The sequence below is a fragment of the Drosophila sulfurigaster genome, chromosome 3, assembly GCF_023558435.1.
Source record: "Drosophila sulfurigaster albostrigata strain 15112-1811.04 chromosome 3, ASM2355843v2, whole genome shotgun sequence".
In the NCBI taxonomy this organism is placed as follows: domain Eukaryota; kingdom Metazoa; phylum Arthropoda; class Insecta; order Diptera; family Drosophilidae; genus Drosophila; species Drosophila sulfurigaster.
In genome coordinates, this window is record NC_084883.1 from 42,377,237 (window position 1) to 42,404,677 (window position 27,441).

A 27,441-nucleotide genomic window follows, 5' to 3' on the forward strand; every position below is an offset into this window, starting at 1 on the left:
CAAGCAGTCAGCAAGGTGACGACTATGATGCAGACGACTTTGGCGTGCTGTAGTTTGGCCTCTTGGCTCGTCCTTAATTAGAAAATTGATGAATATATCGCATAAATAAAAACACAAATCGAAAGCGAGCATAACGACAGCTAAATGCGCTACACAAGTCTGCGATTTACAAGTTTAATATGAACAGCATTATGCTCGATGCATTTTAGTTTGAATACCATATTAATTTTGTGTCTGCCACATAGCGCACATATTTTTATAATCTTTTGATTTGTGTGTTATTTTTGGTTAATTTTAATGACGCATCTGTTGCGCATTTAGCAGGTTGCTTCACCTTTTCGCTGTCATACGTCATTCTAAGTAGCAAATTCTTTGTTTCTCTCTTCTTGCAGACCCCCCCAGACGACATGACAAAGGATCAGCAGGCCACGCCCATACCCGAGGAGCTCTACAATCTCACCCAGCTGGCCGATGTTACACTGGCGGCTGGACCGCTGAGCACGGCAGCCAAAAACGCCAAAATGTTGCCCTCAAACACTTTCTACGCCTCCTCCGACGATGACTCCACATACAATTCGTACAGCCACAAGGTGTTTGATCGCCGAAAAGTTCGTCGTTGCACCATCTCCGATACCAATTCCTGCGCCAGCAGCCCAATCCAGTGCTCAATCTCACAGCAGCAGCGAGGAGCAATCGCCGGCACAGAACAGCAGCAGCTCTAGCTCCAGTTCTAGTTCCATTCTGCTGGATGATGAGCACACGTGTCCCGAGTGCGGCAAAAAGTATTCCACCTCCTCCAATCTGGCGCGCCATAGACAAACCCACAGGTAAGAAAAACTAAGCTCTAGTCTTAAATAGAGAATAGTTTCTGAATTTGAGAATATTTATCTTAATAATGTTGTTCTTCAAATAAGATCGAATTATTAAAACTTAGAGCATTAAACTGAAAAACTCCAAGTTCTGAAAATAATACCAAAAATACCAGATTCAGGATTTGTAACCTTACCTTTCGAACCAATCGAAATCGTATAAATTTCTATTTAGCTGTAGTTACGTTGACAATATAGTATATTTTTTTAACTTTATGGTATATTTTGCGAATAAAGTATATTAATATACAGTATATATATGGGAATATGTGGTATATTTTGTTTGTTTGTTGTTGTTGTTATAATATGTCAATATACCAAATACCGATTTCGGTAGATTTTAGTATATTTATTATATAGTCAGTAAGTATAGTATAGTTTAGTATATTAACATACCAATTACATCTTTTGGTGTTTATTTTTATTATTTTTATTGCTTTTTATTGAACATATAAATCGGGTATCTCTCAGTCGATCACACTCTTCTGTAACTTTCTAAGTTATTTAATATTAAATTGTGGTCTTAAAAATATCCGATTTTGACTCTTATTGTTAAAAACGTCGGTCTTTTATCAAAAGATTTCGAATTCAAGATGCATTTTATGGCTTTAAGATATTATATTTATTTTTGAAACTATACGTTTTGGATCAAAATTTTGAGTACTTTAACTAAAATCTTGATTTTAAAACACATGTATGTACTATATTTCTATCAGTATACAAACTATATTTTATTAATAGAAAATTCTCTTGCATTGCAGGTCAATTATGGACAAGAAGGCGCGACATTGTCCGTACTGCGAAAAGGTGTATGTGTCGATGCCTGCTTATTCGATGCATGTGCGCACCCACAACCAGGGCTGCGAGTGTCAGTACTGTGGCAAGTGTTTCTCCCGTCCCTGGCTGCTGCAGGGACACATACGCACACACACCGGAGAGAAGCCGTTCAAGTGCAACGTGTGCAGCAAAGCCTTTGCGGACAAATCCAATCTGCGTGCTCACATCCAGACACACTCGAACACGAAGCCTCACACCTGCGCACGTTGCGGCAAAGCGTTTGCCTTGAAATCGTATCTGTACAAGCATGAGGAATCCTCCTGCATGAAGAATCGCAGCGAATCGTTGCCACGTGCTACAGCCAAGCAGCAAACGGAGTTGGAAATTACAGGAGAGACAATGACAGCAAAGTCAACATCATCTGTTTCTCCAGATTCAGCAAAGTCAACGCTGGCGCACAAGTTGCTGCAGAAGGAGAAGGATCGCCGACAAGCTCAAGCTAAAGCTCAAGCTGCTCTAGCTTATGCTTATCCCGGAGCTCATACCGATTCCTTTGGCATCTATGAGAGCTTTAAGCGCAATGCGGTGTTGCAACCAACAGTGTTGCAGCATCCGAGTGCGGTGTACCAAGAACATTTGTTGCCGCTGTCACTGCCACTGCCGTTGCCCTATCACCAGCACTTTCCACATGCCACAACAGCACAGACAGCAGCAGCTACAACAATGCCCAACAATGTGGAGGCGGATCAGGAGCAACCCGTTGACTTTTCACCCAAAAACAATTTCACACACTCGGCCAAAACGAGTCCATTCGAGCTGACCGGCAACTATGCCATGGTTGCCTAGCTGACATAAGTAAATCAATGCCCCGGTCTGACTGTAAAAGACAAAAAAGTGTTTGAGAGAGAGAGAGAACTAATTGAGGAACCACACCAAAAAAAAAAAGCAGAAAACAAAAGTAAAACCCATTTTGCATTCGATTTTAGGAGCTTACTGTAGTAAACAAATATGTGATAAATATGAGAAAAGAGCTAAAGTACCATTATAGAGAGTAGTAGACGATTCCAACAGAAATAAAAACAAAAAAAAAACCAAAAAATAATAATCTGAATAACGATCGAGGGAAGCAGCACGATCTGCACTTAGTTGTAACGAGGATTTAGAGACTTGCAAAAAATGTTACCAGTATTTTTTTTAGCACTACTTAAAACCACAAGAAAACCAAAAACAAAAACAAAACAAAACCAAAAACATATATACTTATATATACTCTATGCGAATATGGATTTTATACAACCAGACGACGGATCCCCAGCGATCATCACAGATATTAGAATATAACATATAATACACATACTCTTACATCTTACATCTATTTAGATACATACATATTTATATTACTTACTAAATATCTTTACGTTATAATGATTTCTTTGTTTTTAAGACAAATTGCGACAATTTCCTGCTTCACAGCACGGAAGTCCAACGAGCGAATCTCTAGTCTTTCTTTATCTTTAAACCCGGCAGCATTGCACCTTCCCCTCTGCCTCTGCCTCTGTCACCACAATCTCTGTTTCGGGGACAGTGGCAAGGTGAAAGGGGAATCCTCCCCCTATGTGCATGTGTCGGCGTTATTTTAAGCACATTACGGCCGCATGTGGTGCAATACGAATTGTCATAACTATAACACTAATTAGCCACACACACATACTTAATTATATACTTATTTATACCTATATATAGTGCATATATATTTTTTGTACATTTGACATATCTCTATCTATTATTTTGTACATTTTCGTAGCTCTTAATATTATTACATATTGTTTCTTGTTTTGATTTTTTTTTGATTTTGTTCTTTCTTGCGTTGTTTGTAGAAACTCACTGCATTTTGTATACTCAACGACACCTACAGCTAAACAGACCAAAGATATTCAATATACAGATACTTATATAGATATACTCGTATATATATGTATAGAGAGTACATTATGTATTATAGAATCGCACATTTATTCAAAATATTAAACGAGAGATCCACCGATCCCTGAAAATAACTATGACTTTTCTTTTATATGCTGGAATTGTAAAATATGGTAAGTAAAACTATTTCACTGAGTTTCAACAAATTAATGAAAATTTGTGGCTGCCCAGAAAACAAAACAAAAATTTTGCAGATACTTTATTAGATTGATAAGTAATTAATTGACACAGAAATTTTCCATCTTATAAAACCTTGCTTTATTTGGGAAATAATGTTTTATTTATTTAGACCGCCATTAATTGTATTTAAAATAATATAGTACCCAAAATTCAAAATAAAATTTTGTATAGAATATATCTGTTTTTTTTTTCTTATATTTAAAATTAATAAAATAAAAAATGATTGATACACTGGTAACCAATTTTTTTGCTACATCTTTTAAAATCATTTATTTTTATGTAGCAGCAGTTTTAATTACCTTTAAAATTTATATAAAATATATGGATTATTCTCAGACACTATTTACAGTGAAAAAAAAGAAAATTTTATGTTAGTTATTCTTTTAGCTTTGGATTAGCTCTATTTTTAGAGCTAATATTGATTTTAGGAATTTTTTCTTGTTTACTATAAAATATATATAAAATCGTTGTTTTATTTTCGTACAAATTCGGCGTTTTTCGAAAATTTCTGTTTGAAATGCTAAAGAAATTTTTGGTATATGTTTATTTTTACTTAACTAGTCTCAAAGGTGACAATTCACGCATATAACATATTTAAGAGATCAATTCAAAAAACCGAACTAAGTTTTCGATATATTTATATATATATTTTACTTTCGCTAAGATTTTAAAACAATTGTTTGAATTTTAATAAACTCAATAGCAAATTTGAAAGCACTTTTAATTACATTTTAAAATTAATTTCATATTAAAACAGATATCACTTTTAAATGATCTATTCAAAACGTATATTTCCCATGGTTTTGAAGTCATTGAACTTCATGTCTGACTATAAAATTTGGAATACTTACAGCGCTAAAATTTGTCCAAATGAGATTGTTAAAGTATATGAATGTACGACAATGAATAGAAAATATGCCAAAAAATTAAGAAACATATAAACAAAGAAGAATGGACATCAAAATCAAGCATGCTTCATATTGCTTTTGCTGACATTGGGAGTGTTTAGAGGTTTTTTCTGTAACAACAAAACTTTTAAGAATGATTCGATCAAGATTAATGTAATTACAAACCTTGAGATCAGGCCCAATATCACCGACGGGAATCTCAAAATTTGCAATCTTAGGACCACCCAAACGCTGTATCAAATCGTCATATGATTTTCCATGCAAGAAACAGACCAAGATGACGGTCATATTATCACCTCCCAGACCATAATTGTAGGCAGTCGGTGCGAGGCAAAAGTCCATCAGCTGCTCACAGATGAGATCCGGTTGCATGCCCGCAGCGATGCGTTCGCGGACAAAATCCGCCACCTGAGGACTGCTCATCACATCCCAGATGCCATCGCAGGCGAGCACAACGAACTCCCAATCCTCGCCGATGTCACAGCACAAAACATCTGGATCGGCTGTGACAATTTGCTCCTCTGGCTTCATATTTGTATTGCGCTTATACATGAAATCCCCCAAAGCACGCGACAAAGCCAAATTGCCATTGACTCGATTGTTCTCCACACGTCCACCTCCAGCCACAATACGCTTGATCTCCGACTCATTGCCAGGCTTGTGATCCACAGACAGTTGTCGCATCATGCCACCTACGCTGGCAATAGCTCGCGAGTCTCCAGCATTGGCGCAATAGAGTCGCCTATCCTTGATGAGCACCACGTTGGCAGTGGATCCTGCCATCTGTTCACCCCAGCTGCCATTGTGCAGCATCTCGCGATCAAAGTCGAGAAAAGCCCTCTTCATGGCCAGCTCAATGGAGCTGCCAAAGTACTCGGGTCGATTGGTGATAAACTTGTGCAAATGTTTGCCTGCAAACTTCGAGACAGCTGCTCCGCCATGGCCATCGTAGACACCAAAGAATGCCGCTGGTGGATCATCGGGCAACGAGAGTATGTGAGTGTGTGCATCCTCCATTTCAACGCGCCAGCCTTGCATACAGCTGCTGCCAACGAGGAAGGAGGCATTGGCACAACGTGCCGTGTCCTTTGTGGTGATTGGTTCCGAGAGTGATTGGCCCATGATCAACTTATATAACTGCTGGAAAGTCATTCGATCAAAGGCGATCCAATGTCCTACATCAGACGATAGTTGAAGCACTTTCTGACAATCTCTTTCACTTACCTTTTGGTCAAATAAACGTTTATCACAAAATTTCTAAATACTTTGCTTACTTTCTTTACTGGCTTGAGAGCTAGGGGAATAAAAATGATTTATAGCTAAACAGATTGAACTCACAGCGTCTACTTATATTAAATTTGTTCCCTCGCTTATGTATGTTAAAACAACATTTTTTAGTCATTTAAATATTTCCTTTGAGAAACTGTGCTTTAATACAAATAAATGGATTTATTTGAAGCTTATGAAATAAGAAGAAAACTAAAAAGGGAAGCATTTAATATAATCCACAAAATCTATGGAATTTATTCATATTTTTTTTTTATATTAATTTTATTTCATTAAATTAGTTTTCTTTTAATGATATGGCATCCCAATCAAGTATACGTATTTATTCAGCCATTTAAATGGCAAATGCATTTGCCTATGAAATTCCAATAGCTGCCCTAAAAAGTATGCTATAAAATTGTAAAAAGTCGAGTTTAATAAAATCCAAAACGTTTGTGAAATATATTTATATATTTTAATGTATTTTCTTTAAATTTATTATATTTTATTACCAATTTTCTGTTACCAATATGGCAACCTAATCCAGCTTTGCAATATTTTTACATATTCAGCAAATTACCCAAAAAATTATTGCTGCCCTGAAAAGTATGCTATAAAAATGCAAGTGTATGAAAATAGTTCTAAGTATTTCATACATATTCTACATGGTTTCTTTTATCGCTTAGTTTATCTGTTTAAGTTTGAAACACCGAATTTCCGTATACTCTACATTTCGCTGCTCTTTAACTAGCAAAATTGAAGTTTTTAATCTATAATATTCTGCGAATCCTTCATCTTCAAACCCCCTAAAATATAAATTTCGCTTATGCTTTTATAATTTTTCATATATAAAAGTTTTTTAATTGCTTTAAGCCCCCTAAAATAAAAAACACATTTCGATTATGCTTTTATAATTTTGTTTTTATATTTCTGTTTTTTTTTTTGTATTTTGTTTTTTTTTTTAGTTTGTTTTATATGTTTTGGTTTTGTATTTTTATATTTTCCATATACATAATATATAGACATTTATTTTGTAATGTTTTTGTTTTTTCTTTGTGGTTGTTTTTGTTGTTGTTGTTGTCGTAGATTACTACACGTTTATCCTTTTAGGCATATGTACGAGTATCATTAAATTTTGTATGCGTCTTCTTCTTTGATTCATTTATTCGCGCATTCGAATTGGTGTAATTGTGAGTGTATATGTACTTGTTTCACTTTACTATGTGTACGTATGTGTGTGTGTGTGAGTGTGTTAGTTATGCTTATACGAATATCGGCATTTTGCGCCATCTACATTCAATTATACTTAGTTAAGTTTTCCATTTTATTCTCTTTTTCTTTTGTATATACTCTTTAAAGTGTAAAGACACTAAATTTCACAATTTTCGTTTGTTTTCTTTTTTCTTTTTGAATTTTTGTTCTCTAATCGCTACAAAAAAACGCTCTCGATCTGCCATAGAGAAGGATCGTATTGGAGCGGAGGGTTTATCATGCCAGAGTTTTTGTATTTGCCGAAAACCAGTTACATATAGTGTAAGATTTGATGTGAGTTTTTGAGGACTGCACCGTAAAGATTCAATCTGTTTCTTTGAATCGAATTACGGAGCACAAAAAACGTATTTTTCTATGTGTCAAAGATGAGAATATGAGTATGAGAATGTGTGTGTGTGTGTGAGTATGAATGTAAATAAAGAATTTACGAAAAATGTTTGTATTCGTATATATATATAATTAGTATATGTATTATAAAATCTCTAAACAGCCATAAAAGTCAAAAGTTCTTAATCATATTATCAATTATCTAAACGCGTTTAAGGTTTACCATTTAGTTTTTACCTTTTTTTACCATTAGATTATCGTTAACGTTAGCTTTGAAATCGGAACTCGATTGTTATAGGTCTGTATTCGGGGTTCAGGTTGGGGTATGGGAACAGTTAAGGGTTTTTTGGGGGGAATACATTCATTAATACAAATATTTTGCGGCTCATTGTGTTACAATTTGTTTGGTCTTGAGACGGTGTACTCCCAATTCGTATAATCGTAATCGTAATCGTAAGTACTCTCTATATATTGTATTTAATTAATTATCATTTCGTTTTGCTATCAAAGATTTCACAATTGTTTTGTTTTTTTTAACATTGAATTAGTTGCTTAAAAAGGTACGCATATTATCTGGATAAGTTTAGGTATAACTCTTTGGTTAGTAGTACATACATAAACATACTTTTTACTTATTCATATTCATATTCCATATCCATATCATGTACAATGCTAAATGTATCGGTGTGCTTGGTTTTTGATATATATAAGTATTTCGTTAATCGTTTTTTCTTTAGATTAGATTAAGACTCTCTCGCTTTTTGCTCGCATTAAAAAGGACACCAAGTAAAAACATTCAGTACACATTGATAGATACAAAAAATGTCAATTTGTTAATCATTTACGTTAGTTAAGTTTGTTAAGTGTGATTGTGTGTGTGTGATTAGGTATAACACGGCACAAAAAATCGCTTCATTTCATATGTATGTTTTAAAGGGTTTTTTGCTGACGGCGATCCAACAACTAAGTCTACACATAAGTATCTTTAAGGATCGCCAATCAGCATCGTTGGTGATCGAAATTATTTATTAATTAGGCGGAGGGGTTGAGGCTCAAGGGAATGTACAAGTTCAATCGTTTTTCGCCCCGATCTTTGCCCGGTAATTCGTTGTCTAACCCAAGCAGCTAAAAGCTAAATTCTAACTCTCGAAACTCGTTCCGTTTTAGGATTAACATCTTGTATCTTATGCTAAAAAGAGAGATACACAGATCCGTATAGATAGTACACACAATATGGATGATGATAAAGGTATTCTATGATGTGGTAGGTATTCAATATATATATGACTTGGTGCCCAAAGAAAGATCGTTATCCGTTATCCAATATCCGTTATCCTAACACTAAATTCTTATGTGCGCGCTTTGATTATCTGTCTTTGGTATTATTTTCTTAAGATTCCTCGATTATACATATATAATTATCATAATAATATAATGCCTGCTATATAAGGAGAAGTTCTTTTCCTTAACTACGATCTATTGGCTATTGTAATCGATTTGAGTTCGCATATAAAAATACAATATTTAAATTCATTTCAATTTGTTTTCGTTTAGTTGTAACTGCGCAAGACGACACTAATACTATATAAAATACATACGCACTCACACACACGCACACACACACATACACATTCGTTTATAAAAAGCAAATCCCATTAAAGTGCCATCATCTATTTTCATTTTGTTTGTTTGTTACTTGACTATGACTCGTAAATATATATGTGTGTAATACATATTAATTTAATTACGAACACATACATATATCTAAGTGTATGTGTGTTACATTATCTTTCCATTTAAATCAGCAAAAAGGTACGATCAATTTGTTAGACGCTTTTGTTTAAATTCAATATAGGTTTTTAATCTTAGTTTATAATCGTGAGAATGCGTATGATTTCAGCTCTAGCTGCTCATTATTTATCATATTAATTATCATATTTTGTATTTTGTATATATATATCTCATTATAACGTATATTGTTAGGTAGGAAATATGCTAGTCTTATAAATTTCACACATCAACATTTTATCTTTTGGTTATGTTTAATCTTTTCGAAATATTTTGTATTTAATAAAATATAGTGTATATATTTATGTTTATAAATTTTACCATTTTTTTGTTTCTTCTTGTTTTTTTGTTCAATATGTATTTGTATTTTGCTTTCTTTCTTTGTGTATATGTATAAATATATCGTACTTAGAATTCATAATTTTGTTGTTAGTTATTTAAAACATCTAATATCAATCCGAACCACAATTTTAAGTTTTTATTTTCAGCTAGTTAAGTGGAATTGAAGTCAAAAGAAACACGAAGAGAGAGAGCTTCTATAATATGTATGTATGTATATATTTGTTTTTAATGTATATAACCATTATATTTAATTTATTCTAATCAATTTACCCGTCGACTAAGTATTATCTAAGTGTCTAGAGAGCTGCATCGAATTCTGGAATTTTTCATTTCCAGTTTATCCCTTTATTTTATATATTTTATTTTTATTTTGTGGTTGTTGTTAAACGAACAAAATCTAATTATGGACGGGTTCTTATCAATCTTGTTTGTCAGCGTCAATTGTTTATAATCGCTTCGATCCATGCATTTCATTATACGACGAATCCAGAAATTTTTTTATTTTTTGTGTGTTGTGTTTCACTTTGGTTGTTGTTTTTTAAACACTAACTACTCGTAATTATTTTTTACTTATACGTGGCATTTACTTAATAAATTATTATTGGTATTTGTTGTTCTTGTTGGTTTGTTGGTTGTTGCTGTTGTGGTTAATCTCATTGCTTGATAAATGCACATAACTTGCGTATGAAACACATTCAAAAGCGACACAAATTATTTATAAAAGCTCATTAATTGTTCGTCTTTGAATTGGTCAAACAACTTATATTATAATCGATCCAAATTTGATTTTAGCATAGCATACTTTCAGGATTGTATCCGTCTCGGATTTGTTTTTGGAGAGTGCTGGGATTTCTTTTTCTTTTTTTTGGAAATGATCAATTAACAATCTATTGGCAACTACAGAAACCTGATTTACCATTAACTAAATAATTAAACGTATGTATTTAGCTGCAGCTAGAGCCTCGATAAGTCAAAGGAAAACACTGAGGGGGGGAAAATCCATAGTAATAATAATAATATTTCATACACTAATATTGCACAATATTCGTCTGATAAATATATATAATAGTATATTATTATTTAATTGTTTGCCCCTATTTATTTGTTTTAAAATTAATTTGGTGGGATATATGTTGTATTTGTTCTTCATCATCTTGTTGTTGTTCTTGTTGATTTTGTTCAAACTTTTGATTAGCTTCTTTTATGACTACAAAAATGAAAATAAATGATAAGAAAAAACAAAAAGATTTATGCTTTCGATAATAATAGATATATGTATTTATGGTTTTGGGTTTTGTTGAGGACATAAGTAAATATATATATTATAATTGTGTTTATGATAATAGTAAGTTATGCATGTATTGTGGCTATGTTTATATGGTATACAATATAAAAAAAAGGTGCATCTGTTTTTGTGTGTGTGTGTTTAGAATACAAAGTAAAATTGCAAGTGTCAAAAAATAATTAAAAAGTAAAAGGCAAATCAACTATTTAATACATAGCAAAATATTGTACGATTGATCTGCTCAAATCAGATCTATATCCATATCAATTTTGGATTTTAAGTGTTTTCGATAATAGATTATATAGTTGGTATTATTATACATAGATTAGTTTTCTTTTCTTTCTTGTTTTGTTTTTGTAAATTGATTTTAAGGCTACACAGTTAAAACATTGTTGATCTTTAAAATGTAATTTTTGTCTCTTAAATACAAACGATATATATGTATGCATGTATATGTATATGTCTGTGTCTGTATGTGTGTATTTAAGTTTAGTTAGTGAATGTTATTTATATCCATTTTTTTCCTTTTTTCCTTTCTTTTTGTTTAAGTCTATTAACGTTTCGTTTTTGTTACATTTAAAGCGTTCTCGATTTTGTTTTTTTTTCTGTTTTCCTTTTTTGTTTGCTTCTCTAAAACATTGAGTAGAAATTGAAGTTTATTATCGTTAAACTTGATCAGTTAATCATATATATATAATATACTTTAGTTAATTAATAGTAGTGTATACTTTATGTGTATATTTATAAAAGGAAAACAATCAAATAAACGACAAGTTCGCTTTTACATCAAACGCTTAGATTTACGACATATGTTTTTATCGCCTCAAGTTTCCTTATTTCATTTTGTTGTTGTTGTTGTTGTTAATGGTCCATAAAATTTCTATAAAAAAACACACACCTATAAGAACCAACAATAAAAACTATAAAAGACGTGAAATTAAACAAAAGAGCAAGCAAAAAATTTGTAGCAGCTGCTTTTTTGGACTAACTTTAATAGTTGCCACAGCTGCTAAAACAGAAATTGGTATTCTATATATTTATGTGTATATACCCATATCATATCTATAGCTAGATCGTTATCGCGTAATATATATGTATGTATGTACGATTATTCGTATAGTCACAACACTAACGTTTCTTATTTACTGCCTAGTTAGCTGCTAATTAAACACGCTTTCGTTATTTATTCTCTACGACAAAAGGTTTAAAAAAAATTGAAACGATTTCAAAGAAAAGTATACAATAAATGAAATAAAATTGTTGGTTTGCCTTTTTTGTTTAGTCATTTTGTTTTGTGTACTAAATAGTTAACATATATTAATTTTTGTTTGTTTATATTTAGTACATATACAATTACATATACATATATGAGCCGCATTATAAGCGGTATCGATTACACATTATACATATAATTAATTTGTAGTTTGTAATTGTAATTATAATTTGTAATTTGTTGGTTTTGTTTTTTTTTATCGTTTTGTTAATTTCGTTACTGGCTAATTTACGACAAGGACAAAAATTCCGACACTTTCAATTTGTATTTGCATCGATTTTTAAAAACTACATCACAATAATTATATGCTAGACTTTCAAATAGATCTGTTTTGTTTTGCTTTTGTTTTTGCAATATAGTTGTATATATATATATATAAGATTTCTTCTTGTTTCGTGCACAGCTGATTAATTATCATATTCATATTCATGCGTTATACATATATTATTTAATTACAATAATAATAAAACGGATCTTTTGTTCACCATACAAACTGGTACATTGAAACGTGTGTGTGTGTGTGTGTGTGTATTTTTGGGATTTTCGTTTTTCGATTAGATTGGTTTTTTAGTATCATCATAATAGGAAGTGCCCACAATTCTAAACACTAACAAAAAAAAAGGGTTTACAAAGACTCGACATGACGGGAAAAAAAATGTAGAGAATTAGAGACAAAGTTTTACGATTAACTACAAAATACTTTAAGAAACCTAATTAACAAGAACATTATGCAATATGTATAGATATATATATATAGGTAGATAGTAGTATATCATTAAATATGTATTGTATGTGTAGCATATATCGCTATATATATATATAATAATCGTAATCATAATCATAATAGTAATAAGCAAGGGTTTATGCACTATATACACAAAGTATAAAATAAAATCTCTGCGTTTAGAAGTGTTTAAAAAAAATACAGATGAAAAAAAATATAAACGCACACACATACAGAGAAAATTAAACTATTGATTAGAAATTAGAAACACACTTTTAAAAGCCTATAACTCTTTCAATTATTTGCTAGATTGCTTGCCATTTTTGTACTTTTTAGTGAACATTCTCATAATTCTTGTGATTTCCTTTTTTCATTTTTCATTTACTTAAACGCAGAGTCTGTTAGGGATATAAATACAGAAATTAAACCACAAAGCGACGATTAAGTTAACATCGAATTGTTTTATGTGTTTTTCTAAGTAATTCGCTTGACCTGACATTTTAAAATCCATCATTAATTATTTTAATAGTTAGTTATTACTAAATTACAATGCATCTAATTTTTCTTTCATTCTTACATGTTTCTTCTATTGCGTTTTCTTTTAGGGGTGGGGGAGGAGTTCAGATCTATGAGAGTGCGTATGTGTGTGTGGCTGGTTTTGATATATATGTATGTATGTTAAAAAAAAAACAAGTATCTATGTATATTGTATTATTAGCTATAATATATCGCAATGTTCAGTTATCAGTTGTTTATCAGATATATCGCTACGGTTTATCGCTACAAATATTGTTATTCTTTATATAATATATATATATTTATGTAATGTATGCTTTGATTGCTAGTAAGGTTTTTGCGGTATCATATCATTGATTATCTCACTAAGTTATTTATTATTTATTCTTTAATATACAATATTGTTTGTTGTAAAAGGCAATTTGCATAACATTATTTGTTTGTTTTATTCTTTTGTTGTTGTTGCTGCTTCGTGTTTTCGATTTTTTTTCTTTTTCGTTTTGTTTTTTTATGAGGTACTTGCTAAAAAGAGTCTAAAAAAAGTTCTATGCTTTTTGCACTAAGTATTTGTTGGTGTTTTTGTTTTGTTGATGTTACTGTTTGCATTACTTCTTGTTGTGTTTTTTTTTGTACAGAAACATGTTGCATTAATCATATAATTTGTTGCATTATTTATGTGTAGTATTAGATTAGTTGTAGTTGTAGTTGTATTAGGATTAGGTTGTACATTAATATGTAGGTTTGTAGTACTCTATATTGTATCATATATATCTCTATATATATCCGTATAATCTATAAGTATGCATGTACTTAGAAGTTCTAATAAAAAATATACAACACACATAATGAAACGCTTTAGGTTTTTTTTTTTGTTATTTTCGAAAATCCATACGAGTAATGTGTATAGAAAGTGTTCTTCTGAGTTTCCCTTTGCTTGTTGCAAGGTCCGAGTGTGTGTGTGTTGTTGTTGCTTATATTTGTATGTAGTAATTACATATGTGTATGTGTGTTGTTGTTGTTGTTTATGCACTTTACACTCCAAACTGCGTGTACAAAATGCTTGAAATTTAAATTAATTAAAAATGTTTGTTTACAATTTGTGTAATTCGATGCATCGAATTATTGAATATAATCGACAATCTTGTTGTGGATTGACGAAATTAAAAAAAAGATAAACTTTCGCTGGCAAGCGGGTTGCGAGAAGAGTTTTGATGCCTAACGTTTGCGACGACTTTGACTGCGATTGTTGCTGCTGCCGGAAGTTGATGTTGTTCTTGCAGCGGCTGCTTCCAGCAACATGTTGTTGCTGCTGCTTCCACTACTATTGTTGTTGTTGTTGTTGTTGCTGTGTATGATGCTCTGTTGCATGAGCATCATAAACCACCAACACTGCGTTAACTGCAGCTGTTGCAACTGTTCTTGCTCCTCCGTTGTGTTGGGATTGTCGTCGTCGCCACCATCAGCCGAGGCCATAAAAGATCTAAAGAGAACACCGTAAAAAAAAGAAAAACTTGATTAGCAAAATCGATTGATTCGAGCAGCAGGGGGCAAAGAAAGTAAAGGCAAAAACTGAATTAAGCCTTAATTGGCCATCAATCTCTGGCATTTGCGACTCACTCGAGCGTCAATCAATCAATCAATCAATCAATGGAGTTCTAGTGTTGAGAAAGATGGTTGGTTGTTGTTGTGTGGTCGGTCGTTGTTGTTGTTCTTGTTGTTGTTGTTGTGTTCAATAGTGGTCGCTGTTGCCTCGCTCTGGCCTCTCCCTCTCTCTCTCTTTCTCTTTCTCTCTCTGTGTCTGTCTGGCATCCTCTCGTCAACCCGTTCACCCTGCAAGCTACTCAGCACCATACCATATATTAGTTGGCGCAAAGTGCGCCGCATGCTTGCTGGCAGCTACCTGGGCGGGACTCAACGGTCCAAACTGGCTGTATTGCGTCGGTATCTGGATGTGAGCCGGCAAAGGATGCGATGGTATAACCTGCAAGGCAGACACAAATAAATCACATTAGAAATAGAAAATTAGAAAGAATGAAAAATAAAGAAATAGAAATACATCTAAGAAAAGAAACTACTTTTCAATCAATAATATTATTATATTAAGAACACTCCTGCATTCAAGGGTTAGATAATATTATATATTACTGTATTTATATACTAAATCGTGATTATAAGCAAAATTTATTAAAATTATAAAAGCCTTGAAAATACGTTACGTATATGTTACCAATTATATTATTATAATAATGGTATATTAACAACGCTCTATATTTTCACAAATTTAATAGTAAAACGAAAATAGTTAAAATAAATAATCGCTATTGAGAGTACATTCTTCCCATAAAAATCTATTATATCTATATATCCTTTACATTATTGTTATTTGCTTCATTATTAAACTGTTAAAGTAGAAAAGTCAACGTAATCGTATTTCGTAATCATTGAAATTAAAGCTTCGAAAAGTATGATAGTAGAGTTATGTACATTATTCTTCTGAGGTTCAACACTATTCAAAGTGAATCATGTTTTGAGTTTCGTAACTTCTATACTCAGAGATTGGCATACATTGAAATATGCGGATGAAGGCATGCTATACATAAGAATCTAAATTAATTATTAACTATTGATACGCATTGTTACATCATTGGTGCTTGAGATTATTAATATTCAACTAGTATTAATCAAACTTGAATAAATATAACTTCTATATTAATATATTATTACAGATCGGAAGCTTTGTAAAACTTTAAATGTCCTTCATTATGATATTTAGTTTTTGAAGTTATATTTAAACTTCTCTAATTGAGAGAATATGATGAGAATTACATAAATCAAACATAAAACTGAATATTAACTAGTAATATTTTATTTATCGAACTTGAATAAATATACTTTAATATTGGTATTTAAATATATGGAACTTCTAAGCTGCACATAGTATATTATAATATCAAATGTATTTATAATTCAGTAATAATTTCATCGCTCACCTGTCGACTGGAGCTGTTGTGTGCTGGCGGCGGTGCAACGACCGCTCGATTCGCATAGGCGTAAGTGGGCGCGGCCTGGGACACATAGACGGTGGGACGTCGATACATGTCGCCCTGTGCGTAGATATCCGGCTGCAGCATCGCCGCAGCGGCTGTCGATGACGGTGAGCCGCCCAGCGGCGTACCCGCCTGATGATGATGATGGTGACTGTGGCTGCTGTGATGATGATGCGGCGGCGGTGCAGCTGCCGGCGCCTGAGACGGTGCCGCCACGCTAGCCGGTGGCGGTTGCGATGGCTGGCGATACACTTGAGGGGCGCCCCACGACGGCGGACCAACGCTGGCAGCCACGGCGGCAGCAGCCCAAAGCGCTGATCGACGATGACGAACTCGAGCTGCTCTTGGAGTGCGCCAAAGGTGGAGCCACAGTGGGTGCCACATAGCTCACCGGGGCAACCGAAGGTGCCTCGCGCTTAGGATGCGCCAATGGCATGGCTGCAGAGCCGCCACTCGAGCTGGCTGCCCAGCTGCTGCGCTTGGTGTCGAGCTGTTGCTGCTGCGGTGGCGGTGGCTGCTGCTGTGAGTACTCCGGATAGAATTCGGCGGGCTCCTGCTTGGTTGGTATATGCGGCAAGCTGGCCACCGGCTGTGGCTGCGATGGAGGCGGCGCCTGTTGCTGAGGCACCTGCTGCTGTTGCACTTGCTGTGGCTGCGGCTGATAGTTGCACTCGTTTTGGGCCATGGCCAGTATGCGTTTCTTTTGCGATTGTCCTGGCTCATATTTGATGCTTGGCTGCTGTTGCAATTGCTGCTGTTGTTGTGGTTGCTGCTGCTGTGGTTGCTGCGGTTGATAGTGCGGTGTCTGTTGCGCTGGTTGCACTTGCTGTGGCTGCTGCTGATGATGTTGATGATGATGATGTTGCTGCTGCTGCTGATGCTTGGGACTGCTGGCGGCAACTGTTGTGGCGTTGGCGGCATGATGACGTCGACGTGCATCCTCCGGATCGTGATCACCTACGGTAACGCATGGAATTACTAGATGGACGTGCTGCGTTGGCTTATGACGACTGAGATGCGACTGAGACTGAGCTGGGCCAGGGACAGTGAGAGGGGCAGGGGCAACAGGGCCGGGGGCGGGAACTGAGACGGGGCCAGTTAGCTGGGAATGCTGGGAGAGGGAAAGATTGGCAGTGTTGGTGCCGTATTGTGTGCTTGTGGTGCTGGTCAAGGATAAGGCGGAGGCGGAAATGGAGGCGGAGACGGGGGCGGGGGCAGTGAGACTATGATGATGGTTATTATGGTTATGATGTGATGTTGGTTGGTTGGAAGTGGAAGCAGAATTGGAAGTGGTGTGATGACTGTTGTTGTTGCTGTTGTGGGAGCTGGGCTGCTGCTGATAGCAATGCTGCTGCTGTTGTTGTTGCTGATGTAGTAGTTGCTGCTGCTGCTGCTGAGAGTCGAGCACAGCAGCAACAGCAAATCCATTGCCATTTCCATTTCCACTTCCGCTTCCGCCCAGCGACAACGACGTAGCAGTTGCTGCTGACGACGACGACGATGAAGACGACGACGACAGTTGATGTTGCTGCTGTTGTTGTTGCTGTTGTTGGTGATGATGATGATGATGATTATTGCTACTGTTACTGCTACTGGGCAACGAAAGCGACGGCGGCGGTGGCAACTGCTGACTGCTACTGTTAATGTTACTGTTACTGTTAACGATACTGTTAATGTTACTGCTACTGTTATTGCTACTGCTATTATTGCTACTGTTGCCATTGCTGCCGTGCTGCTGCTGCAGCTGTTGCTGCTGATGGTTTTGGTGGTGGTTGTGGTGGTGGTGGTGGTTGTGGTGGTGACTATGATGGCTATGATGACCAGCTCCGCTGCCGACCAGCTGCTGATTATTACTGTTACTGTTATTATTAAGATTATTGCTACATTTGCTGCGATTATTATTGCTGCTGCTGTTGGCATTGGAGCTGCTGCCTGTGCTTGTTGCTGTGGTGCTTGTCGTGGTTGTTGTTGCTGTGGAACTGTGGGCATTACCATAATTAACCGCCTGCTGCTGCTGATGTTGCACATGTTGCAATGGCTGCGCGCTGCTGCGACAATTGCTGCTCGAATGCTGTTGATGTTGTTGCTGCTGTTGTTGCTGCATGAGGCTGCTGCTCGTTTGGGACTGCGCATGCGCACGCTGCTTTATTGGCTGCACTGCAGCACTGGTGGGCACATCGCCACCCTCATCCTCGCTGTCCGAAATGGTAATGACATCGCCCACAACCGCTGTCGGCGAGGGCGTGTCATGTATGGTGATCGTTGGTTGCTTCACGTGTGGCTGATGGGCATGCAACGGTGGCGCATACCCAGCGGAACCCACTGCGGAGCCGCCGCTGCACTGATTCACCACAATGTGATGACCGGCAGCATTGTAGGCGCTGCTGCCGCTGCTGCTGCCATGTGGGGCATGTGCCACAGGTGCGTGATTATGATGCGAACTCGACGAGCTGCTCGAGTTGACAATGTCTACGAAAAGATAGTGAATTAATAAGGTATTCCTTTAGGAAGTTAATACTGGAAACTTACTGCTCGCTGAGCTAGCGGAACTTGCCACAACGGCGCCGGCAGCGCCAGCGCCATAGCCGCCGCCATAGTTGCAATTGTGATGCGCATGATACTGCGGCGAGACGTGTGTGGCACGCTGATAGCGCTGCTGATGCGGCGGAGAGCTCTCCTTGACGCGCTTCTTCACTGGCGACAGCTGCTGATGCTCCTTCTTCTCGTGACGCGGCACGCGATAAGAGTTGCCTTTGCTGTAAAGTTAATGAAAATTATTTAATACAACATTAAAAAAGTTAGAAAACTGCAGTCGAGTATGCTCAACTGTGGGATATCCGCTACCTATTTTTTATAAAATGATATTCTAAAAATATACCAAAAATATCCCGCAAAAATACTAAAATATACCATATATCTGCTGTGAGATGCCCGCTAATTATTTTTAATAGAATTATATCTTTAAAATATTCCGAAAATATATATATATATGTATCTATTTATATTCAAAATATACCATTTAGTTCAAAATATACCATATCAGACAAGTCTTTTTTTCTTTGATAAGAATTTCTTAATTAACTTATACAATTTTTAATGTGATCACAACCAGGAATAAACAAGTTAGAAAGTTACATTTGAGTGTACTCGACTATGAGATACCTGCTATCCATTTTTAATATAAGCTAAACAGATGCGGTATTATTCTTAAATTATACCAAATTGTGGTATATTAATTCTGTATATTTTAATACTAAAATATACTGAAAATATCGGCATTCCAAATGTACCATAGAGTACAAAATATACCAGATTGACTATCTGACCAAAGCCAATATGACTTGATTGCAATATGTGTTTCTCAAATAACTTCTACAAATTTTAATCTGATCGCAACCATAAATAAAAAATACTGTAGTTCTATTCTCTAATCCTGAGCGGGTAGCGGGTATTATAATTAACTCTTATGATACTCACGCTAGGTGATGCGCCGGCGACTCCTTTTTGAGATCGTTGCGTGGCAAGTTGAGATGATGCTTCGGATAGATTTCCTCCACGTTGAACAGCGGCGTCGAGTCCACGATCAATGAATGCGCTGGCGCATTTTGCGGCCACGACGGCACCAATGCCATCTGGCGTCCAGTTTGCGGCCATGCTACGCCGCTTGCCTGCACTCGATTCGTGAGCAGCATGCGCTGCCCGGAGCTCGGCTCCACCATGGACACGGGCACCGGCACATTCACGTATTGCTGCGGCGGCACTTGCAACGGCGGTTGCATTGTGGCACTGCCCACGACCACATGCTTGGTGGGACTGGGCATCGCTTGGTACGATGGCGGACACAGTATATTGGACACCAGCTGATGCTGGAACGTATCGGTGCGTGCTTGAGGATACTGCCGTGCCACATTGCGTCCACCGTAGATCTGATAGAGTCCCTCGTATGCTAAAGTTGGTCGCCCATCGCGTACCAAGCGTTGCACTTGGCTGGTCAGCTGGTTGTTGATGGTGAAGGTCATATTGTCGGTGCTGCTCGGCACAAAGTTGGTCACCAGCGTGGGAGCGGGTTGCACTCTGCAAAAGGGAGAGACATAATTAATAAATTATTAAAGAAAAATCAAAGACAATTTATTGGGAAGTTATTCAATTAAGTTACTTAGCAGCATTATATAAAGAGACTATCAATCAGAATATTTAGAGCATTTTATAATGAGACTTTTATGAGACTTTTAAATAGTCAAGGTTTAAATAAGAACCTTAGATAGATACTTGTTACAATATTAAAAGAAGAAATGCATTTTTATAATGTGACTTTAAAATAGTCAAACTTCATATTTAGAAACTTGTTAACGTAGAATATATACAAATTTATTTAATTGTTCAAAAGTCTTCGGCAACAAAGCTTAAGAGTCTCTTTTAACAATAGTTCAGGTTTTGTTAATACAGCTTCGAATTGAGTAAAACTTTACAGTTAACATATCATTTCACATTATATTTGGTTAATATCTATTTAGTTCAGGTCAGTCATTCAAATCCCAAGTTTTCAAATCATATTGAACAGTTTAAATAGCTAGATATTACAGATTATGTTAAAAGTCAAATTGCTTTAATTATAAGTATTGTTAAAATATATAAAGTAGCATCAAGATTCATAATACAATTTAAAAATAACAAAAAGAATATTACAAATAAAGCATAATGTATAATATAATCATTTTTAGTTCATTGTTTTTGCCTTAGACAAATGCATTTGAATTGTATATAATTAAAATCACATTTTACATACTATTACGTAGAAGCTGAAGGTTTCAATTAAATTTTTTTACCAAATTTGAACAGAAACATAAATAAAATATATGTTTGTTGTATAAGACAAAAGTTTGGCATCTATAATTTAACATTGTTAACTTCTTATAAAGCTTTCCTAGTATCATTTGCTATTTAATATCTCATATTCATATTAATTTGAACTCCTCTCATAATGCTGCTTAGCAATCAATTGATTTCCTATTTAATTTGTTGCTACTTACGTGTGGAAATCGCCGCGACGACACACCTCCATCATCTGGACAGAGGCCTTCACATTGTTGCAGTAAACGTAATCAACCAGATGGGTGAGCCTCGTGAAGCTATGATTCAACGCCTCCGTCGGCGTAAGACGACGTTCCTGATCAATGGTCAGCATGCGCTTGAGCAGATCAATGAATTCGCGTCGATCCGTTTTCTCGGCAAGCAGTTGGCCACCCTCCAGATCGGTGGGCACATTCACCTGGCCAATGTCGTCGAGACAATTGAAAATGTATTTGCGTGCCTCTTTGCTCTTCGTATTCGTCTCTGCCTCATGCTCCTCGGTGGTCTTCAGACGCCAAAAGGGATACGTCGAGTCGACGTCGCGATAAAAGAACTTCGACGTCTTCGATGCGCTGTTCAGCATGTGCTCCGTGGGCAAACCTTGCGTTTGCGATATGTAGCGTATCTGATCGAACTCTGAACTGCCCGGATACAGAGGCCAGCCAAGGAAAAGTTCGGCGACGACGCAGCCGAGAGACCACATATCGATGGCCTCGCAGAAGGGCAGACCCAAGATGATTTCGGGGGCGCGATAGTAGCGTGATTGCAGATACGTGTTGCAAACAGTTTTGCTGACATGCGAGGCGCTGCCAAAGTCGATGACCTTAACGCGATACGGCTGACGCACTGGATCAACCAGCATAATGTTCTCCGGCTTCAAATCGGCGTGAATCAGTCCCAGTTGCTTAAGCTTCAACAGGGCAGTCAGCACCTAAAATAAATTAGTATAAAATTATTATAGAATTCCAAAAGAATATTCCAGTTTTTGACTACTCACCTGCTCTAAGATGGGTCGAATATACTTGAGCGGCAGCGGCGAGAATTTGTTTTGCTTGAGAAAATCGTAGAGATTCTGCTCGAGCATCTCAAAGACCAGGCAGGTGTGATTCTTGTGCTGAAAGCACTCGAATGCACGCACAAAATTAAACTCATCGGCATTCTCCTGACTAAGCCGCGACAAAATTGATACCTCAATTTGTCCCTGTCGCGCATACGATGGATGATTCTTGAGAATCTTGATGGCAACGATTTCGGAGGTGCCGCGTTTCCAACATTTCACCACCTGGCCAAAGGTGCCGCGTCCCAGAAATTCCAGCACCTATTGAAGCAAGATTTTTCAATTAGTTTAAAGTGTAAAGTGAGTAGAAGAAATCACAAAACTCACCTCATATTCGGCGGAGAGCGAGTAGAGCACCTCGTGTTGGACCAGCTGATAGTCGCCATCGGCGCCGCTGCTGGAACGTTTACTGGGGGGCTGCGTATTTGCATGCCCCCCGGATGTGGCGACCTTTGCGTGCGCCGTTTTGACTACGTTCTGGGCTGCCGCCTCCTGTGCCGCCTGGCCGTGACCAATTTCAACGCTGCCGCCGTTGTACGAGTCCACGCAGCCGCAATCGCAATCTAGAAAAATCATATAAAAAGAAAATTTCAATTAATTACCATTTCATTTTAATAGTTAAGCTCTTGGCTACCTCGCTTCAATAAGCGTCTTATCACTAAGGATATCATTATTAAATTAAATTTATTTTAAAGTTTTCTTTTTTTGTTTTGTGAAAAATTTTCCTGTCGCTGCTTCAGGCAATTTTCCCCCAACGTTTGCTGTGCTACTGAACCGACAGTTCGAATGCAATCGGACATTGTCTCATTCCAAAAGCAGCTATAGACGTAGCTATATCTATAGATACGGCTACAGATACATTTGTATCTGTGTGTGATGCGTTGTCTTGTCAACGCCCTGACAAAGAGAAAAACGCGAAAATCATATTGCAGCAACGCGCATTTGGCCAATTCAAACAGTCGACCGCTTGACAACTCACAATCATAATAATAACAATAACAAATAAGAACAATAACAAAGCAATTTCAATGAGGAAGCGTCGTAGTAGCGAGTGTATCTACATATACATATCTACACATACATACTTAGTATATTTACCTATGCAAATGATGGCATATTGTTGCCGATATCCAAGAGCAATCATCTTGAATGCATTCGGTTTGAATCGTAGTGAATTGATAAATAAATATAATATTGAATGTTTGAGACGCCAACTTTGTTCAGTGTAGAAACATTCAACAATTATAGCAAAAGTTATATTTTACTTGTTTTACCCGGAAAGCAAAGGGTGAAAATGTTTTAAAACTTTGTACCAACAGGAAATGAATGTAACAGGCGGAAGGAAGGTGACCTTCTGGAAATCTCATAAGTTGTTGAAGAAGTAAGTCATATGGAACTTAATTGCTTTGTTGACAGTCTGGTATCTTATGAGCTTTTTGGAATATTTTGAATTTAATAGTATATCAACATATATACGAAATATAGCTTTCAGTATATTTTAATATTTTTTCGTTAGTTATTTGTACCAGTTGTAGTAGCAGTATATCGATATACGAAATAGAACTATTAGTATATTACAGTATTTTTTCGGTATATTTATTTGACATTTTTAAGCAATAATACTGCTCTGTTATTGTATTAGTAGTATATATATGTACGAAATATAACTTTCAATATTTTTTAGTATTTTTGCGGTATATTTATTTGACATTTTTAAGCAATACTATTGCTCTGTAGTAATAGTCTATAGTACTAGTAGTAATCTATAATTTCGGTAGTAGTACTAGTAGTAGTAATAGTATATTGATATACTAGATAGAGATATCAGTATATTTTAGTACTTTTTGGTATATTAACTTGGTATATTTTATTGGTAATACCGAGCTGTTTTGCTTTCACTCTTCTGTTGCTTTCTTATTTGTCAGTATTGTCTTAATAACTCTGTTTATTAACATCTCCAACAACACTTAAACGTATGTCAATTTCATTAATTAACAAGATAACCTGAACTGTCATCTGATGCAGCATGTGCCGAATAAATTCAGTACTTATTACTTATTTAATCAGAGTAATTTAAGCTTCGAATTCCCCCACGTAAAAGTAGACTTTCAAAATACATTTTCCTATCACAATGTCTGGAATGATAATTAATAAATAAAGTGCAAGTCTTTCCCTCTGCGCAGGAATTCCAAGAAACGCACATTTCTTAATCATAAAAGCGACATACAATCTGCCCTCAAGGAATGAGCATGCGTTCACATTTCAACTCACTCCGGGTTGAAGATGAATTGGGAAATGGAAACCTTTCAATCAGAACAATACTCCTAATGAAGTGCGTCTGTCAATGGCCTTTCATATGCATCAATTTGTGCTTTGACAGCTAAATTTAGAACTGGTTAAGTAGCTGCCTTTTCACCTTCCTTTCACCCTGTCGCATTACATAATTTAATTAATTTGCGTCACAGAGGACATTCAATACGAAATGCGAAAAAGATATAAAAATAGCGCACAGGACAACAACACAGAGAAAACACAGAGAGAAACACGGAAAAAATAATAATAAAAAGGCAGCCAAACCCACGCGCTTACTCGGAAATTATATGGCAACGATGTGAACGGAGGTGGGGCATTGAAGGTCGTTATCGTGTGGCAAGCAAACCTGACCGACCGCCGATGCCGGTGGCACACACACACACACATAAAGCGTGCCGAACAAAACGCTGGTCAGTTGTAATCAAAACTAAAATTAAGGACACACGCGACGCCAAAGCACTTAAACTACGAATACGGATGAAAAGAGGTAAGATATAGTTTCAGGAGGAGTTTGGATGTGAGTCGAAATTTATGGCAGAGCGAATGAAAACTAAATGCAATAAATTATGCAAAACCCGATGAGCAAATGCCACAAAACATCGAAACGCTAAAAAACGAAATTGAAAGGTAACTTCAACAAAACGAGAAGCAAGTGACGCCGCAGGGGGAGAGAGGGCAGGGAAGAGCTCAGGGAAGGTCAAACGTCGGACAAAGCTGTTGGCAATTGAGTCACATTCAAAGAAACATGTTAAGTTGTTCTAGCTAAGGATGATGAACTGATTGATACCCTGTGAAAAGCAAGCCATTTAATGCTTGCATTCATTTTTGTTGAATATCTGAGATATTTTAGAAAAATCGTTATGAAATTCTGACGTCGAAATATCAATTATAAAAATATAATTTGAAGTGTACTACATTATATATTATTTGCTTAATTTGTCAAAATTGTTAATAGTATTATATTTATTAATTTATTAAGTAATCTGGAATTTTATATTTAAAACTAAACTTACAAGAAGAAGATTAACCAAAGCTGATGAAGTTTTTAGCTGGCTTACATTTATGTAGGAACGAATAGTAATCAAACTACGTTGAATATAAACATTTTCTACCAAAATATACCGAATTATTTGATCAACTTTTCTTGCAAGTTGTTTTCAATTAATTTCCAGGCAAATTAGATTTGACTTCCATAATTTACTATTAACTTTGTGTGATATTAGTGCATAGTAATAAACTTTCTAAATTTTGAAGCAATAGCTTTAACATTCACTGAGATATAGAAGTTTATAACTATGGACAGACAGAACGCCGGCAGATAAAACATTCAAACAACTACTGAACTAAACTTTCTTGACTGTTAACAATTTCGTATAGCCTAAACTCCCCTTCGATGGAGCATTTTTAATGAGCTTAGGGTATTTTATATTCATGGACGTCTAAGTACGTTAACTTGCAGGCTGCCGAGGAGCAGGCAGGCAAGCCAAGGACAACGCCAATGGCAAGGACTTAACGACGGTGCAAAAGCTCGTTCACGTGGTCTTTTCACATGGCAAAGGCCAGCTGGCAACAATAGTTGTGGTAACACAAAAAAAACAAAAGAGAAATAAAAGCGTTGCACTTCATAACTGCGGCAACAAGTTACGACTCTTGCCTTGCCACACCCCGCTCTTCCCGCTCTCCCTCAGCAGCGTGTGCAACTCTAACGGTTTGACATTAATTTCCATATTTATTGTTACGTTGCACAATAAAACGAATTCGCTTACGCAAATCTCAGCCACAGTCGCAGTCGCTGCAGCAGCCAACGTCAAACGTTGCAACGTGACGCAGTTTGGCAAACAAAACGAAGCCGCTTGTTGCATAAACCAAAAACTGAGGGGGCAACCAACTGTAAAGGCGGAACACCTCCAATGACATGCTAGATGGCAGGGTAAGGTCTGCAGTTGCCTCCGCTGCTGCCTCTGCCTCTGCTTCAGTTGTGTGTGGGTGTTGCACGTAACACACAGCCTGACAAAGAAGGCGAAGCACACAGAGGCCTTGGGGCCAGACCAGCGCTTCACGTGGCAGCAGTTTGTGCAGCAGCGGCGGCAGCAGCAAGGACTCAAGGCTTAAAGCCTGATCCTGACGCAACACCAACTGTGCCACCAATATTTACAGCCAATTTGCAAAATGTGTGCGCAGGTAATAACTGCAGATTAAATGACAAAACTACCAAACGCAACAAAACAACATTTATTGCCAGCATTTAAAATGCAGATTACAAAGAACTTTCAGTAAATTAATTTACAAAAAAGCAAGTGTTACTTTTGTCATGCAAATGAGAACTAACTGAATTTGCAAGGCAGATGAAAACGCCTGAATTTTGCAGCTTTTTGGCTTGAAAAAAGGGAATTCAAATTATCATGAATTAGAAAATGAAAGCTTCGAAAAAAGCAACGCTTTACTTGTAGCTAGACTACAAATATTTAACGTAATGATAAGAACAGCTATGCAAATTGTTAATGTAAATTTAGTAGAGCCAAGCTTTGAAATATTAAAATGAAAATTATATTAAATCTAAAACATGTAAATTAAAATTATACTAAATCACATATATATTTCCATTATTTATTTGAAAGAGTGAAATTAATAGTATATTGTATATATAGTAGTATATAAATTAT

General features: G+C 36.2%; 3 protein-coding genes across 5 annotated transcripts in view; 1 reads left to right on the forward strand and 2 right to left on the reverse strand.

The window, feature by feature from the left end:
- The first annotated feature begins 377 nt into the window (after nt 1-377).
- On the forward strand, nt 378-2,610 carry LOC133843634 (zinc finger protein ZFP2). Its single transcript, XM_062277270.1, is given in 3 exon segments — nt 378-652; nt 654-827; nt 1,631-2,610. Coding segments are annotated over 3 exon segments (1,281 nt in total). The 5' UTR covers nt 378-407; the 3' UTR covers nt 2,493-2,610.
- Nucleotides 2,611-4,573: 1,963 nt separating this feature from the next.
- Nucleotides 4,574-6,089, reverse strand: LOC133843544 (probable protein phosphatase 2C T23F11.1). 3 transcript variants are annotated; one of them, XM_062277143.1, is made up of 3 exons: nt 5,942-6,089; nt 4,883-5,892; nt 4,574-4,827 (listed from the first exon to the last, which is right to left on the reverse strand). In XM_062277143.1, exons 2-3 carry the CDS (start codon nt 5,867-5,869, stop codon nt 4,774-4,776), a joined length of 1,041 nt encoding a protein of 346 aa, XP_062133127.1. In that variant the 5' UTR covers nt 5,870-5,892; nt 5,942-6,089; the 3' UTR covers nt 4,574-4,773. The 3 variants fall into 3 exon arrangements, with proteins under 3 accessions (XP_062133127.1, XP_062133128.1, XP_062133129.1); XM_062277144.1 differs by having other exon boundaries at nt 4,883-5,857; nt 5,942-6,085; XM_062277145.1 differs by having other exon boundaries at nt 4,883-5,854; nt 5,942-6,084.
- Nucleotides 6,090-7,042: 953 nt separating this feature from the next.
- LOC133842320 (homeodomain-interacting protein kinase 2) overlaps nt 7,043-27,441 on the reverse strand; it is a 48,404-nt gene continuing 28,005 nt past the window's right edge. The window contains 10 exon segments of the mRNA XM_062275371.1: nt 7,043-14,990; nt 15,128-15,491; nt 16,501-16,864; nt 16,866-17,514; nt 18,550-19,026; nt 19,087-19,313; nt 20,035-20,631; nt 21,588-22,339; nt 22,406-22,726; nt 22,793-23,028. Of these exon segments, the coding sequence (XP_062131355.1) occupies nt 15,348-15,491; nt 16,501-16,864; nt 16,866-17,514; nt 18,550-19,026; nt 19,087-19,313; nt 20,035-20,631; nt 21,588-22,339; nt 22,406-22,726; nt 22,793-23,028 (3,767 nt within the window). The 3' untranslated portion in view covers nt 7,043-14,990; nt 15,128-15,347.

Bases quoted from the DNA above. Each gene is read 5' to 3' on its own strand.
- LOC133843544 (XM_062277143.1), bottom strand. From the start codon at position 5,869: ATGACTTTCCAGCAGTTATATAAGTTGATCATGGGCCAATCACTCTCG. The intron at 4,828-4,882 runs GTTTGTAATTAC...TTGTTGTTACAG, and splicing joins ATATTGGGCCTGATCTCAAG to AAAAAACCTCTAAACACTCC.